The 13798-nt window shown below is 40.2% G+C and overlaps 1 protein-coding gene across 3 annotated transcripts in view; it reads right to left on the bottom strand.

Moving 5' to 3' along the window:
* Positions 1 to 2440: 2440 nt before the first annotated feature.
* Positions 2441 to 13798, bottom strand: part of PLPPR4 (phospholipid phosphatase related 4) — a 46719-nt gene continuing 35361 nt past the window's right edge. For 2 of the 3 annotated variants that reach the window (XM_065409780.1, XM_065409777.1), the window contains 4 exons: positions 13594 to 13789; positions 7788 to 7845; positions 5974 to 6147; positions 2441 to 3778 (listed from right to left, as the gene is read on the bottom strand). In XM_065409780.1, coding sequence (XP_065265852.1) covers positions 2441 to 3778; positions 5974 to 6147; positions 7788 to 7845; positions 13594 to 13789 — 1766 coding nt within the window. The remainder of the gene's footprint in view (positions 3779 to 5973; positions 6148 to 7787; positions 7846 to 13593; positions 13790 to 13798) is intronic. The other variant, XM_065409778.1, reaches the window with a different exon arrangement.

The raw sequence follows: 13798 nt of genomic DNA, 5'->3' as shown, positions 1-13798 counted from the left end.
TATATGACAAAAATAAAACAAAACAAACCTTGTAAATATTATAATCTGAAAATGCATATTCTAAAAATTACTTGTCTTTTCTCACCATTCTCTAGTTTCTGTGGTTACGTTCACCAGCTATAGTGCCCAGTAGTAACACTCACCATTAGTAGCAGGCTACAACACCACAGGACATTTCCTTAAACATAATCTGCAGAATTCACCCTTGGAATCTCAGAGGTGGGGTAGGGGCATCTTTGTTCAGACTAGTGGGGAAAACAGATACTGGCTCCATTAAGGGTCTCCCTGCTCCCTTCCTTCAGGGAGTTAGGGAAGAATCACCTGAGGTGGTGGGCTGGCCAGCCGGGCTCAGGTCAATCATTGGTCCCTGTACACTGGAGCGGGCAGGGCTGTGGGGAGAGGGTATCTAAGCCCTGGGCCTCTGGCTGGAATCGCCTTCCATGCCTCCAGCCCCTGGGATTAAAATAGGTCCTGGGATTGTTTGGTCAGCTGTGAGCATTGCACGAGGCACCTTATTTGGGACTAGGAAGGATTTTTTCCCTTACTGCCAGATTGGGTTTTTTTGCCTCCTCCACAGCAGCTCAGTGACCTGGTGCAGTAGGTTCAAGCTGTTGCAATTTAGCAGGTGGAAGGTGTCCAGTACAGGTACTCATTCCATAGGGGCACAGCTCCCTCATGAACCAGAATTGGAAGTTGACTTAGGGGGGCCTTCCCCTAAAGCAGCTCGAGAGGAATGGGGTTAGGGCTCCTAATGTCTGGTTCAGCAGGAAGACAACCCCCTATCATTAGCCCTTTAGCCCTCCTATGAGGGCTTCCAGGGGGGTCCCGAGAGTTGGGGGACTGATCCACTAGGTGGAAATAATTAAGAAATAAATCAGGACCTGAACTGTACAAGGTATTGCCTGGTAGTCCCCAGATGAGCTAAATTAATAAAGTTGCAGCCTAATTACACCAAATCCCTTGCATCTTGTCTGTACTCCTGTATGTCCAGGACAAAGCCATTTTAGTTCCCTTTAGAGTCTAGTTTAGTAATTCCTGGCAACACAGATTCCAAGAAAGCAAGTTATTTCCTCATATTATAAAAGCATTATAGGAAGGATCACACCATTAGGAGTTCATCCATATTCTCTCCAGTGGCAGGACACAACCCACTTGATTCCTAACTGAAAAAAAGTCATGTTTAAGGAGGCTCTTATTGAGTCTGTCCCAGGGACCCCAATAGCACCTGAGGCACTATGAAACACTCGTGTATTGATTCTGCATACTAAGACATTCCAAATTTAAAGCAAAGCATTATAAATAAGGATCCACTATGACTAGAGTGAAGCTTATGGTCGTTTTGTGCTAACCTAAACAAGTGAAGTGAGTATATCCAAGTGTGAGATAAAAGGCTTATTAATCAATAGCTAGTGACTGATCAGGCAGTAGCAATTTCAGTTTTCATGGCTCACCTTCTTTCACAGCAAATTTCTTTGCAGTTATCAGTGTCAAGCATTATCTAGTTAAAAATTAACAGAAAAAGATAAGGTCTGCAGAGAGACAAAATGAGCACTTGTAAAAATGCTAAATCTGTATTATTTTATGTACTTTAAAAGGTCCCTTTAAAAACAATATTTAAAACAGTTCTACAAGTTAGCCCACTAAGAAGAAGCCTCTTCATTAGTAGCACCTGTACTTAAACAAAAGTTGAGCAGCAGCAGCAAAACTATTCAAACTAGATAATTATTCCACTCTAATGGAACGTCACCCACATATTTTTTGTTGCAGTAAACATTATTTCAAAGAACTACACAAAATCTTTGCAATCTTTTAATGTGACAAATCCACTATAACAAAGCTGTAAATATTTCCTACTCTACATGAATGCAGCCAGCATCGTCATAGTATTAGCAATATTACTTTTAAAGTAACTGCACATCAATATGTCATGTGTCTGAGTTTAATGGGTATGTAAATTTTCAAAATATGTAAAGTTATAATCAGCACCATCCTGTATTAAAGTTTTGGTGCAAAATCTGCAAAGGTGAATATACAACACTGATACAGCCTTTGCTGTGAAAAATTCATTTGTCCTCAGACATAAATATAAATAAAATAAAAAAGTTGGCACATCCAGGAAATAAAGTGTCTGTGTTCAAGACCATCATTTTGATTGATATCGTCACCCTCAGAGTAATGTTTGTAGTCTGGTGAAACAAGTTGTAAGAAAACTCTTCACATTAAGTTCTTGCATTGTGCTTCCCCCACCCCACCCCCAATCGCATGAAACCCACAAGCTCATGCACACCATACATCAGCAATGTCCAACAATAGTCAGGCTGATGGTCAGTAAATTTGGCACATCAAGAATATTTCTGAATCCGCTCAAAAAGAAATAGAGCCCAAGCTTTATCAAAATGTGTTAATTCTTGGTAATATGGATCAGGTGACATTTCTCCTTTCATTCTTTGTAAGCTCTTGTGGGGGATGTTCCTTTATAGAAGATGTTTCTGGTGTTCTCTGGGCTGCTCCCTCTTTCAGGGATTAAAATAATGTTACCTTTTCTTCGAAGTGTGGAGTCACGGCTTGAAGAGATGGACAGAGTTTCTGAGCCAATCTCACTTCCCTCCACTGGTGTGACTCTTATAGTGGTAATCCCATGATGGTGATGCTCACTGTTATCTATGTTACTTCTTTTCCTGTCACCAGACCCATAACTGTCTTTCAAGGATTCACAGCTCTCAGAGTCTCTATTGAGATCATTTAGCTCATAAATTTGACGAAGGCTACCTTTCTCGGGAGCTTTCCATTTCCAAGATCCACTCCCTTCACCTTCTGATGGCACCTGAATTATGGGTCTGTTATTTTCTGGATGGGCCTCAACTCTTACAATACCACTGGGTTCATGATCTGTCAAGGTTTTATATCGGATGGCTCCAGTACAGGTGACTGTGCTGCTCTCTGAATTTTTAGGACTGCTCTGAAGCACTCCTTGCTGCTTTGACATGGCTATTACTTGCATGATTCTTGGCTGACTGTTGCTTCTACATACAACGCTTTTCTCTGCAGCTTTCAGCCATTTGGCCCTAGCTGAACTACTTTTGGGAGATGTGTTTATATTTTCCTGGGTCTCTTCAGGAATATGGACTAGCTGTGAAGAACCAGGACGTGACTGAATAGAAACTCTTGGCCCGCCAGAAAGACTAGCATTATTACAACCCGGAATGCTGCCAGGCTGAATTTTCAGGTACTGATTGCTGGGGCCATGATGATCACCATTAACGCCCACTCTGGATGGCTCAGAGCTTGATCTCATTTCAATAGCCCTTGGTGGCGAATGGCCGGTTTCAGTCTCTATTACTTGCAAAGACAATTTTCGACTTTCGCTCTTGTTCTTCCATTGAGAAAGAAGTTGCTTGGAACGGGCAGAATCCATTGATGCATGAATTGTTGCATTTCGTCTAGCTGGATCTTCCAGTGATGGCGTGTTGACTCTTGGCAAAGTGTTGCTGAAAGTAACCATGTTTTCCTTTCCCATGGGGCTTCGTGGAGTTATAATCTCTACATCAGCATTTGCTCTCTTGATGTTAGTCAGGGATCCAGAATCTCTGTGGTTTCGATTCAGAATACTCTCAGAATGGTGAGAGGAACGCCCATCACTATTGCCACCATTTTTACCTGGTAAAATTCTGTTGGCATCTTGACTAAGGTCTGTCAGAGATCTTAATGGTTCTCTTTGCAGATTCTGGTGAAATACATTCTCTTCACTTGGTAGGAAGTTCCCCACAGCATACAGACCCTGACATTTGGATAGAAGCATTAGACAATTATGGAAAAACAAATATTTTCAGACACTTCAATTATACTTTCATGGCTTTAAATAAACAGAAAACTCATAATATTAATACAGCTAAATGGACAGGATTTGTTCAGTTTGTTTTCTTTCTATTACTACTTATCACCAATACAAATCTTATTCATTGTTCCAAATTTTGTCCTCAGTTCTGTACATGCAGGTATGTATAAAGTGGTACCATTGTGATCCTTTGTTATACCCATGTAGTCTAAGAGAATACCTGGGAAAAGCGGAGGATTATTTCCCCCCTCCTGTGTTCCCCCTCCTACAAAGCAGCAGATACAGTACAAGGGAGAGTGTTTTGTTTTTAAAATAATGTTTTCACAATTCCTGGCCTTCGCTTAAGTAATGTTTACAGCCACACAACTGTCTGCTCTGATTTATTGAATCTTGTTCCAGCCTGATTAGTTCTCTGCTCAGTGGTTCTGCCCTTTCTACTGCGTAATGACCATGTAATACAATATCTACATGATAGAACAATTTATCAGCTTTGAAACAATTGGCTTCCAAGGTATGCAGAACTTCAGCAAGGTTTAGCTTCACGACGTTTACTCCATTCAGTGAGCCAGTTGTAAAACAATATCATTTAAAGAAATTCTAGTGAGAGAGAATATTTAATAAACAGTCCAAATGCTTGAGCTAATCACTCAGGTTAATTTTTTGCACTACTCCCAGATCTGTTTGTAATTACACAGTATTAATTTCTCCCCCTCCCCATTGATTTTTACTTTTCTGGGCAGATTTGCTGGCTGCAGGGTATTTAGAATCACGAGTCTCTGAAGTAAGCCATCATGCAACAGCCTATGGGCATGCTGAGTCAAGAACATGCTTGAGTGTGTGTTTCAAACATAGGCACAACTCAATTTTTTTGTGAATTTTGTAAATCTTTACATGCACTTGTCATTTTAGGTGGCATTCAGTAGTAAAAAAAACTACAATTCCGGATCAGGTTGCAATACACAGGAACTGACCATTTTCCTATACAGTGTGGTTTCAATAGTCTATTCATGTTGGTGTTCCTTCTACCACTCTAAAAGCTTTTGCCTCTAAAATCATTCTCTGGTGAGGGCATTGCATACAGCAGAGGTTCTCAAACTTTTGTACTGGTGACCCCTTTCACACAGCAAGCCTCTGAGTGTGACCCTCCTTATAAATTAAAAACACTTTAAAAAAATATTTAATGCTATTATAAATGTTGGCGGTGAAGCAGGGTTTGGGGTGGAGGCTGACAGCTCGCGACCCCCCATGTAATAACCTCATGACCCCTGAGGAGTCACAACCCCCAGTTTGAGAACCCCTGGCGTACAGCCTGTACTGTTATGTGATTATCATGATGTGACTGGGAACATCATCTATTTTAATATTATATTGAAAAGCATTTCTGACTCATTTTGGTTCATAACTGGATGCAGGGAAACATCTTCTCCTCACCCACACAGGACCCAGGCAAAATGCTGTCACTAGAATTCCTTGAGCACTGGTGAGGCAAGGGGGTAGCTAGCCTGGCAGTGTTCTGCAGACTTAAGAAGACGTAAACCAGTTAGACTGGGGATGTGTCCAGAGGCCCACTTCCTAGCACACACAACACCAAGCACTGGAGGAATATTTGTTATGCTTTTCACCAACAGATGTAAGGAGAGCTAAGCCCTTCTTGAATCCTTCCAGCTGCTTCTACCCTGTACATGTGGAGTGCCTCAGAGGATCCCTGCTCAGGCAGCACAGTTCTGCACAACCTCCCCACATGTTCCAATGATGTACAAGGGCACTACATTGCCCTTAGTTTGTTACCAACTTGGCAATTTATTGTACCTTCTTATGGGGAAACTGCTGCTTGTGAATAAATTACGCCTAGAAATGGGGCTTTGTGTTGGACACTGAGAAATTATGTTCCTTTCATCGGTGGAGAAAAGAGAAACTGATGCTAGCACACTTGTTGTGCTGCAGCCTGCTGCATGCGGGCATCCCAGGTGGGGTGTCATCCCTAGGACAGGCATCCATTTTAAATGGAGAGACCTGCTTCCTGTTCCCCCTTTATCAGTTTATCTCCAGAAATGACACTTATGTAGAATTCGTTAGCCCACTGCAATCTGAATGACCTTTTTTCCCTAAAACTTAGAACACATTCATACCGTATTTACCAAATAGAGAGCAATTCCTCCTCCTATTAGAAAACCACAATAGACATCAACTGGATGGCTCTTGTACTGGGTGATTCGAGTCAGGCCACATATAATTCCACAGATGATAAATGCAAAGACGAGAAGAGGTTTCAGAAGTTTGGAGGAGTCGGTTAAAGTGGAATTGAAGTACATCTTGAAAAGAAAAGAAAAGAAAAGAAAAAGTGATTTATGAAATTTCAGATTGACCGAAGAGGACATGACTTTATTTCATGTATGGTTTCTTCAACTGAATACAAAGGAATGCCTGGTATATTCTTATTGCATCAATTTTGTTGATTTTATTTTTAATTTTTGGTAAAATCCATTCAACTGCTATAGAAAAATCTTTATTCACAATGGGACCACTTCTGAAGTCCTTATCCAAGCTAAACTCTCACTGAAGACAGTGCAACTCAGACCTGAGTAAGGATTTGGTGTGTTGCAAATATAACTAGCTAAGGAGCTAGTGCTTCTGGAACATAGGAATTGTCCTACCAGATGAGACCCATCGTCCATCTAATACAGTGTTTCTGAGAGCAGTTAGTACCAGATACTTTAGAGCAGTGTTTCTCAGCCAGTGGGTCATGACCCCTGCATGTATGTCACAAAAAGCAATCACGATGTGCTGAAAATGTTGTTATAATCTAACGCAAAGAAAATCTTGCTCCTCCACTTCCCTTAACCTTCATGGTCAAGTATTGTCTGTTGAATATGTAACCACGCACACAATTAAATTACATAGACGTATCATGGTTATCCTTAATATATTTTTTACTCTTATTTGGATAGTAAGTGTAAGGGGATGGTGAAATGTTTTGACTTTGAATAAGGAATCACTAACCTAAAAAGGTTGAGAAACACTGCTTTAGAGGAAGGTGCAAGAGATCCCACAGTAGGCAGATGTGGGGTAATCATTCCCTACCCCCACCCCCAGGAAGGTTTCAATTTAATCAGTAATGGTGGTTGTTATTTATTATTTATTTGCATTGCAGAAGTGCTTAGAAGCCCCAGTCATGAAGCAGGACCCCATTGTGCTAGGCACTGTACAAACACAGAACAAGTAATTGATTTAAGCCCAGAAACATAAGGTTTCACATTGCTTCCAATCCTCTGTTAGCATTAACTCTAGATATTCTTGTTGTTCACATAAACAGACACTTGCTCTTTGAATCTTACTGAGTCCCTAGCCTCTGACCTGTGCTCCTCCTAGATTTTAAAAATTAAACATTCAACAAAGGCACAATTAACTATAAATTAGCCAGTCAATCCTATTAGTAAATATCAGTGGAGCTATTCACATCAAACAAACACATTCCTGCTGTAACTCCACTGAAGTCAATGCAGCAATACCAAGGGAGAATTTGTCCCTTAGAGTCTAGAGTTTGGATGCAGTGTTTGAAGTAAGATGGGAGGAAGAAAAGAGGCAGGATATGTTGAGCATTATTTGAATGGCAAACTAAAATATCACTTTATAAGACAAGTATCAAATTTTGTATGTGAATAATATGAAGCATTAAATATGTTTCAATGTTACACTCCACTACAGAGGATAATGTTGCTAGATAACAAACTGTGTGGAACTACTGTGTCCCTACTGTATCTTTTATAGTAATATTGAGTTTATTTTAGCTATTTGTAATTTCATTTTGCTGTCAGGCTCAGAGGATAAGAGCTTATTTATTTCCTTACTACGTTAGGCAACAATCTAAGTCAAGTCACTTTACGCTAGACAGTAAATGACATTCTGACTTTTCTCTAGTACAAATGAATAATGAACAGAGTTGATTACTTACCGAAATATATACAGCTGCAAAGGCTGCCAGAGTAGCATGTTGAGAAGGGAATGATTTTCTGCCAAGGAAGGACACTCAAATTATGCTTCTCAGTTCAAATACACTCTGCTACCGCTCATTTAAAAACACGTGCGGTGGTACAATCTTTTTTAACTTACAAATCACAAGCAAATAAATTATCTTTTATATTTTTTCCTAAGTCTCCATTCCGTATTCTGGGGACAGTATCAGCTAAGAACGGAGTTAATAAAATAATCACATTTTGTTTTAAATATTCAACACCAAGTCATTTTCTGATATTAAAAAATTAATTCGATGCACCGAACTCTGATATATTTGATTTTTTAAAATGGGCAAATATATATAATTACATATCTGGATATTTTTTCATGATGGGCCCAATCCTGCAAAAGTCTGTTCATATGAGTCATGTAATTAATTATTCCATTGACTTCAGAGGGACTTCCCTTTTGACTAAGAATTAATAGTAGGTGTTTGGATGATTGGGCCCAAAGAACTTAGTCCTGAGAGGTGCTGAGCGCCAGCAATGATCATGTTGTGGATATGTGGCACTTCTCAGGATCAGATCCCGAATAGATAAGCTCAAAAATCTCATTAAAAAAATATCTTACACAGTAAACAGATTGGGATTTCTTAAATTCTTTCTTTAAGTGGTTAGTGACTGGAATGAGTATTAAAGGAGGACTGCTACACATTATCTACCTTGTTTTTTTCTTTTCTAGCAATATAGGTTACTTCTGATCGAGGGGAAAAACGTGAATAATTTATTTGAGGAACATTGTTTAGCCATCTATAGAGCTAGTCAAATAATGGATTTTATTATTTGTGAATAATTTATTCATCAGCAATATTACTCTACAGCTAGTCAAATAATATTTGCAAATAATTAATTACATTATATATATATCCATAATCTTAATCAATAAAGTTCATGGCTCAGATGCTTAGCTGTGGCCTAAGAGTGCGCATCACAGGTCAGGAAGCAGTCTGCTTCTCCAAATGTTGGGCCATCTGAATGCCACTCCTGGGGGCTGCTCTAATTTGTGACTGCTGCCAACATGCTGTTATAGTAACTGGGGGTTGCTGGGGCATGAGGGAGTTGTGGTCACACCCTGTTTTCCCTAGCCGTGCCCCCCGTACAGGCAGTCAGGACGGTGATTAGAATAGGAGTTGCTATAGTGTCTCTACACCAACCAAGGATCACCCTAAGCAGAAGAGCTCCTCTGATGCCAGGATCCACTGGCTGAATAGTACAAAGTTGCCTTGCTGTATATGAGAAATGGGGGCCCATAAATAAGACTGATACTATGGAAACCAGAAAGCTTCCTGAAATGTTGTAGCTGGTCTGGAGGGTCTGATTTCTGCAGCGGTCTGACATCCCCCTAAATGTCACCCTCTGACTGCATGGAGACCCTGCATCCTCTCTGTGCTTTCTTTCTCCTCCTTCCTCCCCATATTACTGTTGTGAAAAGGGGGGGAATAACAATAGAGCTTTCTTGTCTTAGGGAGGCAGGCTTATTGAACCTTCATTTGCTCTGTCTTCTGGTTCCTCAGATTCAGTTCCCAGTAGTTCCTGACATGACAGGATCACATATGGCAAAGAAACTTGGAGAAGGCATTCCAGGATAAAGTAATCCAGCCCCTCCACCCAAGAGCTAAAGGAGCAGACCAGCAGGACAAAAAAATTAGAAGATTCCTTGAAGATGTCAAGATTGTGGGGGACTCCTGATTTTTGGCCTGATTCTGCAACTTGCTGGGGGTCCTCAGCTCCAAGTGATGACAGAGTTGAGTGCTCTCAGCACATTGCAGGATTAGGTCCCAAATAAGGAGCTATAACGAGGATGAAAGTTACAATGTGCAGCTTAGCTTCTATTATTTTAGAGCATTCGCAGCCAGGACCATAACAGCAGTAGCTAAATAAAATTGTCACATCAGATATTCTGACTCTTGACATTTGCCCCTTTATGGTTGCATTTCAATACCTTCTTTTCTCTGAAAAGAAGAATAAAAAAGTCACAAGGGCATGAGAGGAAAAAAAATACAGGGCTAGATTCAGTTTAAAAAAAAAAAAAAAGTCTGTTGGACAGCCAGGGTTCTCGACCAGAATCCTAGTTAAAGGTCTGTGGAAGATGAACAGAACGACTTTGACCTTTAAAAAGGGGCACTATAAATAGAAAATGTATGTCAATTTGCTGTCATAAATATGCCCCCCTTAGAATGTTATAGCAATGCTAAGAAGCCTTTGTAGTCTACAGTATGTCCTGGTGAATTAAAGAATTGGTTTTCCTTTGAGCGGAATTCTGCATTTTGCTTAGTCTTCTCTAAATAATTCTATGTAAATGAACTCTGTGGGCCAAATTCAAAACTACTGTGAATGCAACTCCACTGATCTGAACTTTGTGTCTAACAATTCCTCAGTTTTGACTCTGGCTAAATAGAAATGTATGAATTTTTCATTAGTAAGGTCAGAGATCTAGATCTTTGACTCCTTTGTAAATTCTGAGAGCCTTTCACAAGGAATATCTGTGAATATTAAGAGTGGCAGGGGAAGAAAGACAAAAATCTTCCCTCCCCAGGACATGGAGCCTCTACAGGCTGTGGTAGAAGCCACTTAGCTTCTCCCCCAATTTGGGTGAATGAAACCATACATTTATGGTCTCCACATCTTTGACAAAGAGTCAGCTGTGCCAATGAACAGAAAGAGAGGCCTGAGCACAGCACTGGATCCAGCTCTCTAAACTTTGACAATGTTCAGATCTGGATTTTAATTTCATGACTTTGATGTGTGGCTGTGTCATTGTGTTATGATTTATTTTCTATTTACTGAAACTTTTAGTTTCTTTGCATTCAGTGAAAATGCAGGCTGTTACAGAGATGTACATACAGGGCTCTCTCAGGGAGACTTTACTTTTGTTCTTTCTTGTTTTGTTATCTTTTAATTTTAAAATGAAAAAATTTGGCTGAAAATGTATGGCTCTTCTTTGTGTATGGAAAGCATGACATCTAGTATTAATGTGGTAGATACATTCAGAGTTCTGAAAGAAAACCTACTCTGAGAAAAGAAATAAGCTACCACTCAGAGGTATGAAATATAAACATGGGGGATAAAATTAAGGAAGCTATGAGAGGAAAAATAGTTCATATAACATGCAGAGTGTAAGAACACACAATGCAAAGGGGATAAAGAGGATTATGAAACAAAACTGTGAGGGTATAAAACTGATTAAGAAAACTAGAACTAACAAAAGGAGACAGAAATCACCTATCATATGAATAAAAGTATGGAAAGGCACTTTGACTATAAACAGGGGAAGAGATTGATGAGGAAAGCCACTGGACCACTAAGGGATAATAGAGACAATTAATTTTCTCTATCAGCTGAATAATTACACAAATTCTTCTCTTTACTGTTCACAGGGGAGTCTGGAGGCTAGTTACCACAAATGGAAACAAAGTTTCTGGTGTATTATAAATTGAAAATGAAGGCCATTAGCAATCACACAAAAACAAGACTTGTACAAGTTAAAATCACTAAAGTCAGATTAATCTCCAAGGTTGGAGAGATTGCACCATAAAACCCCGACAGGGATGACTGAAGAGTCTGTTGGACCAATAACAGATAACTTATCACTCCAGCATGAATGGAGAAGGACTTGAAGGAAGCAAAAATAATAATTAAGGAGAAGCCAGAAAATTATAGATCATCAAATGCAATCTCAGTGTCAGGAATAACATAGAGTATGAGATGAGATCATAACATTTCTGAAGAAATATGAGCCGATTAAAATTGGCCACTGGCTTCATAAAATATTCATCTGATGTGACAAATATGATTGATGTTTTAGAGGTGATGACATGCAAAGTGAGGGGTGAAGTACTCTTCTGAAATTTCTAAAAGGCATTTGACACAGTGGACTAATAAGTGCAGCAAACACAGAACAGTAGATGCCCTTCTTGAAAGGATAAAGAAATTACTTGGAGCCTGATCGTGCAGGGGGTGGACCCATATGGAGCCCCACTGAACTCAGTGGGATTCCATGCAGATGCAAGGTATTGCCTGCACCAGTCACCTTGCAGAATCAGAGTCTAGGTAAGAGTAAAGGCTTATGGGGCAGGAAAGAACAAAGTGAAGAATTAGCCACTATAGAATGATAGAAATGTAGGGCTGGAAGGGACTTTGAGAAGTCATCTAGTCTAGCCACCTGTGCTGAGGCAGGACCAAGTAGACCTAGACCCACTCTGACAAGTGTTTGTCTAATATGTTCTTAAAATCCTCCAATGATGGGGATTCTACAACCTTCCTTGGAAGTCTATTCCAGTACTTAATTATATTATAGTTAGAGCCCTGCATGTACACACAATTTATATCTGTGGACAGAAAACAGATATCCGCAGAGCTGCAAGGCTTTAGTGACAGCGAGCGAGACCAGCAGGGTCATGGTCAGCACCTGGGCCAGGAACCACAGATATCCGCATGTTGGGCCGCCACTTGCAGGAGCCAGTGCCCAGCTCAAGCAGCTCCTCCGGCGTGGCTGTACTGCCCCCAGCCCTGCTCACTGGGGTGGGCACCAGGCTTACCGGCAGTTGTCCCTGGTCACACTATTGTGTCCAAGCAGCTCACACGCTCCTATATTCCTATTCTATAATTTGGCTGGATCTCTTTTAGATAGCTATGTGTAAATTAGAAAACCACAATATAGAACATTCAAGGGAGTGCAACATGAATGATAAATAAGAAAGGAGAGTTAACCTAGTTTGGAAGAGCTAGGAAAAACTGGTGGTGTGTTCAATGGAGGTAAAGAGTTTTAAGAGGAGACGTGACAGCATTTTTCAAGAGCCTAACAAGTATAATTAGGGTAGTATAGATACGTTTCTTGAATTAAATATCAAATATTAAGACTCATGGTGAGGACCAGGTGCATCAGAGCAATAGGATATAGAGCCCCCCATCTCTAGCAGTGACTGTTTTACCATCTGATGACTGCTGGCCTGTCCAAAACGCGTTTGTGGTCTCTAAGTTCCCAGTGGTGTCCAGCATACATAAACTACCACAAATAGCGTTAACTTCCATGCTTGTTGGCCATCTCAATGGGAGTGATCTCCCTGAGTGACCTGGGAGAATGAACTATCCTCTTGTCTGGGAGAATGAACTATCCTCTTGTCCCTAGACAGGTCAGGATTCAGGGTCATATTGGTTGGGGAGTGTGGAGAAGTTTGCAATGCTGCAATCTTTTCTTAAATAAGGGACTTCAGTCTCAATGTCTGTCAATGTCCCGACTTTAAACAAGCAGAAAATACACAAAAAAGTAATAAAGAACGAAAATGTAGTGGACTTCATGAACTAAGGTATAAGGAAACCTCAGGTAACATGAGTATTTAGGCATGATCTTTCCCTACTCAGCACGTAGAACTTATGAAGACCCTATCAAGAGTAACAGTAGAAGCAACCCATGTTGAAAAATGAATTAGATACTGTGCCTGCTTGAAAGGGAAGAAAATTGTTAGCTAATAGTGTATACCACCACACTGTTAGGCACCCAAGTCTGTCTGAATACTCTCCAAAGTCTCCCTTAGGCCTTAGATATGTCGACAGTAAACGTAACTAAAGATCAACTTATTCACTGAGTTTTGTTATAAAAACTGTCAAAACTCACTCAGAGTTGATGTTAGTTACTGATTAAGTCCGGTAGGTGGGACTGATAATTAAAAATAAGAGTGAATACCTACGTCCTTTAAAAGCAAGTATGTAAGAAAAGATTATTACACAATGAAAGATGGAACTAACCTTCCACCATTGATGATTATGGGATCAGATCCTGAACAAATGTCTTCCACAATATAAGAATTTTCTGAGCAGGATACATTTAGGGATGTGTAGTTAGGTTTGCATACAGTCAGGAAATATGGTGTCTGATACCCTGTTGACAGCTGTATGATGTCAGTAATGAGAGCAGTAGAACAAAGGCCAAAGACATGAACACCTAGAAAGT

The sequence above is a fragment of the Emys orbicularis genome, chromosome 8 (assembly GCF_028017835.1).
Source record: "Emys orbicularis isolate rEmyOrb1 chromosome 8, rEmyOrb1.hap1, whole genome shotgun sequence".
Lineage (NCBI taxonomy): Eukaryota > Metazoa > Chordata > Testudines > Emydidae > Emys > Emys orbicularis.
This window is presented reverse-complemented; position numbering and strand designations above follow the sequence as displayed.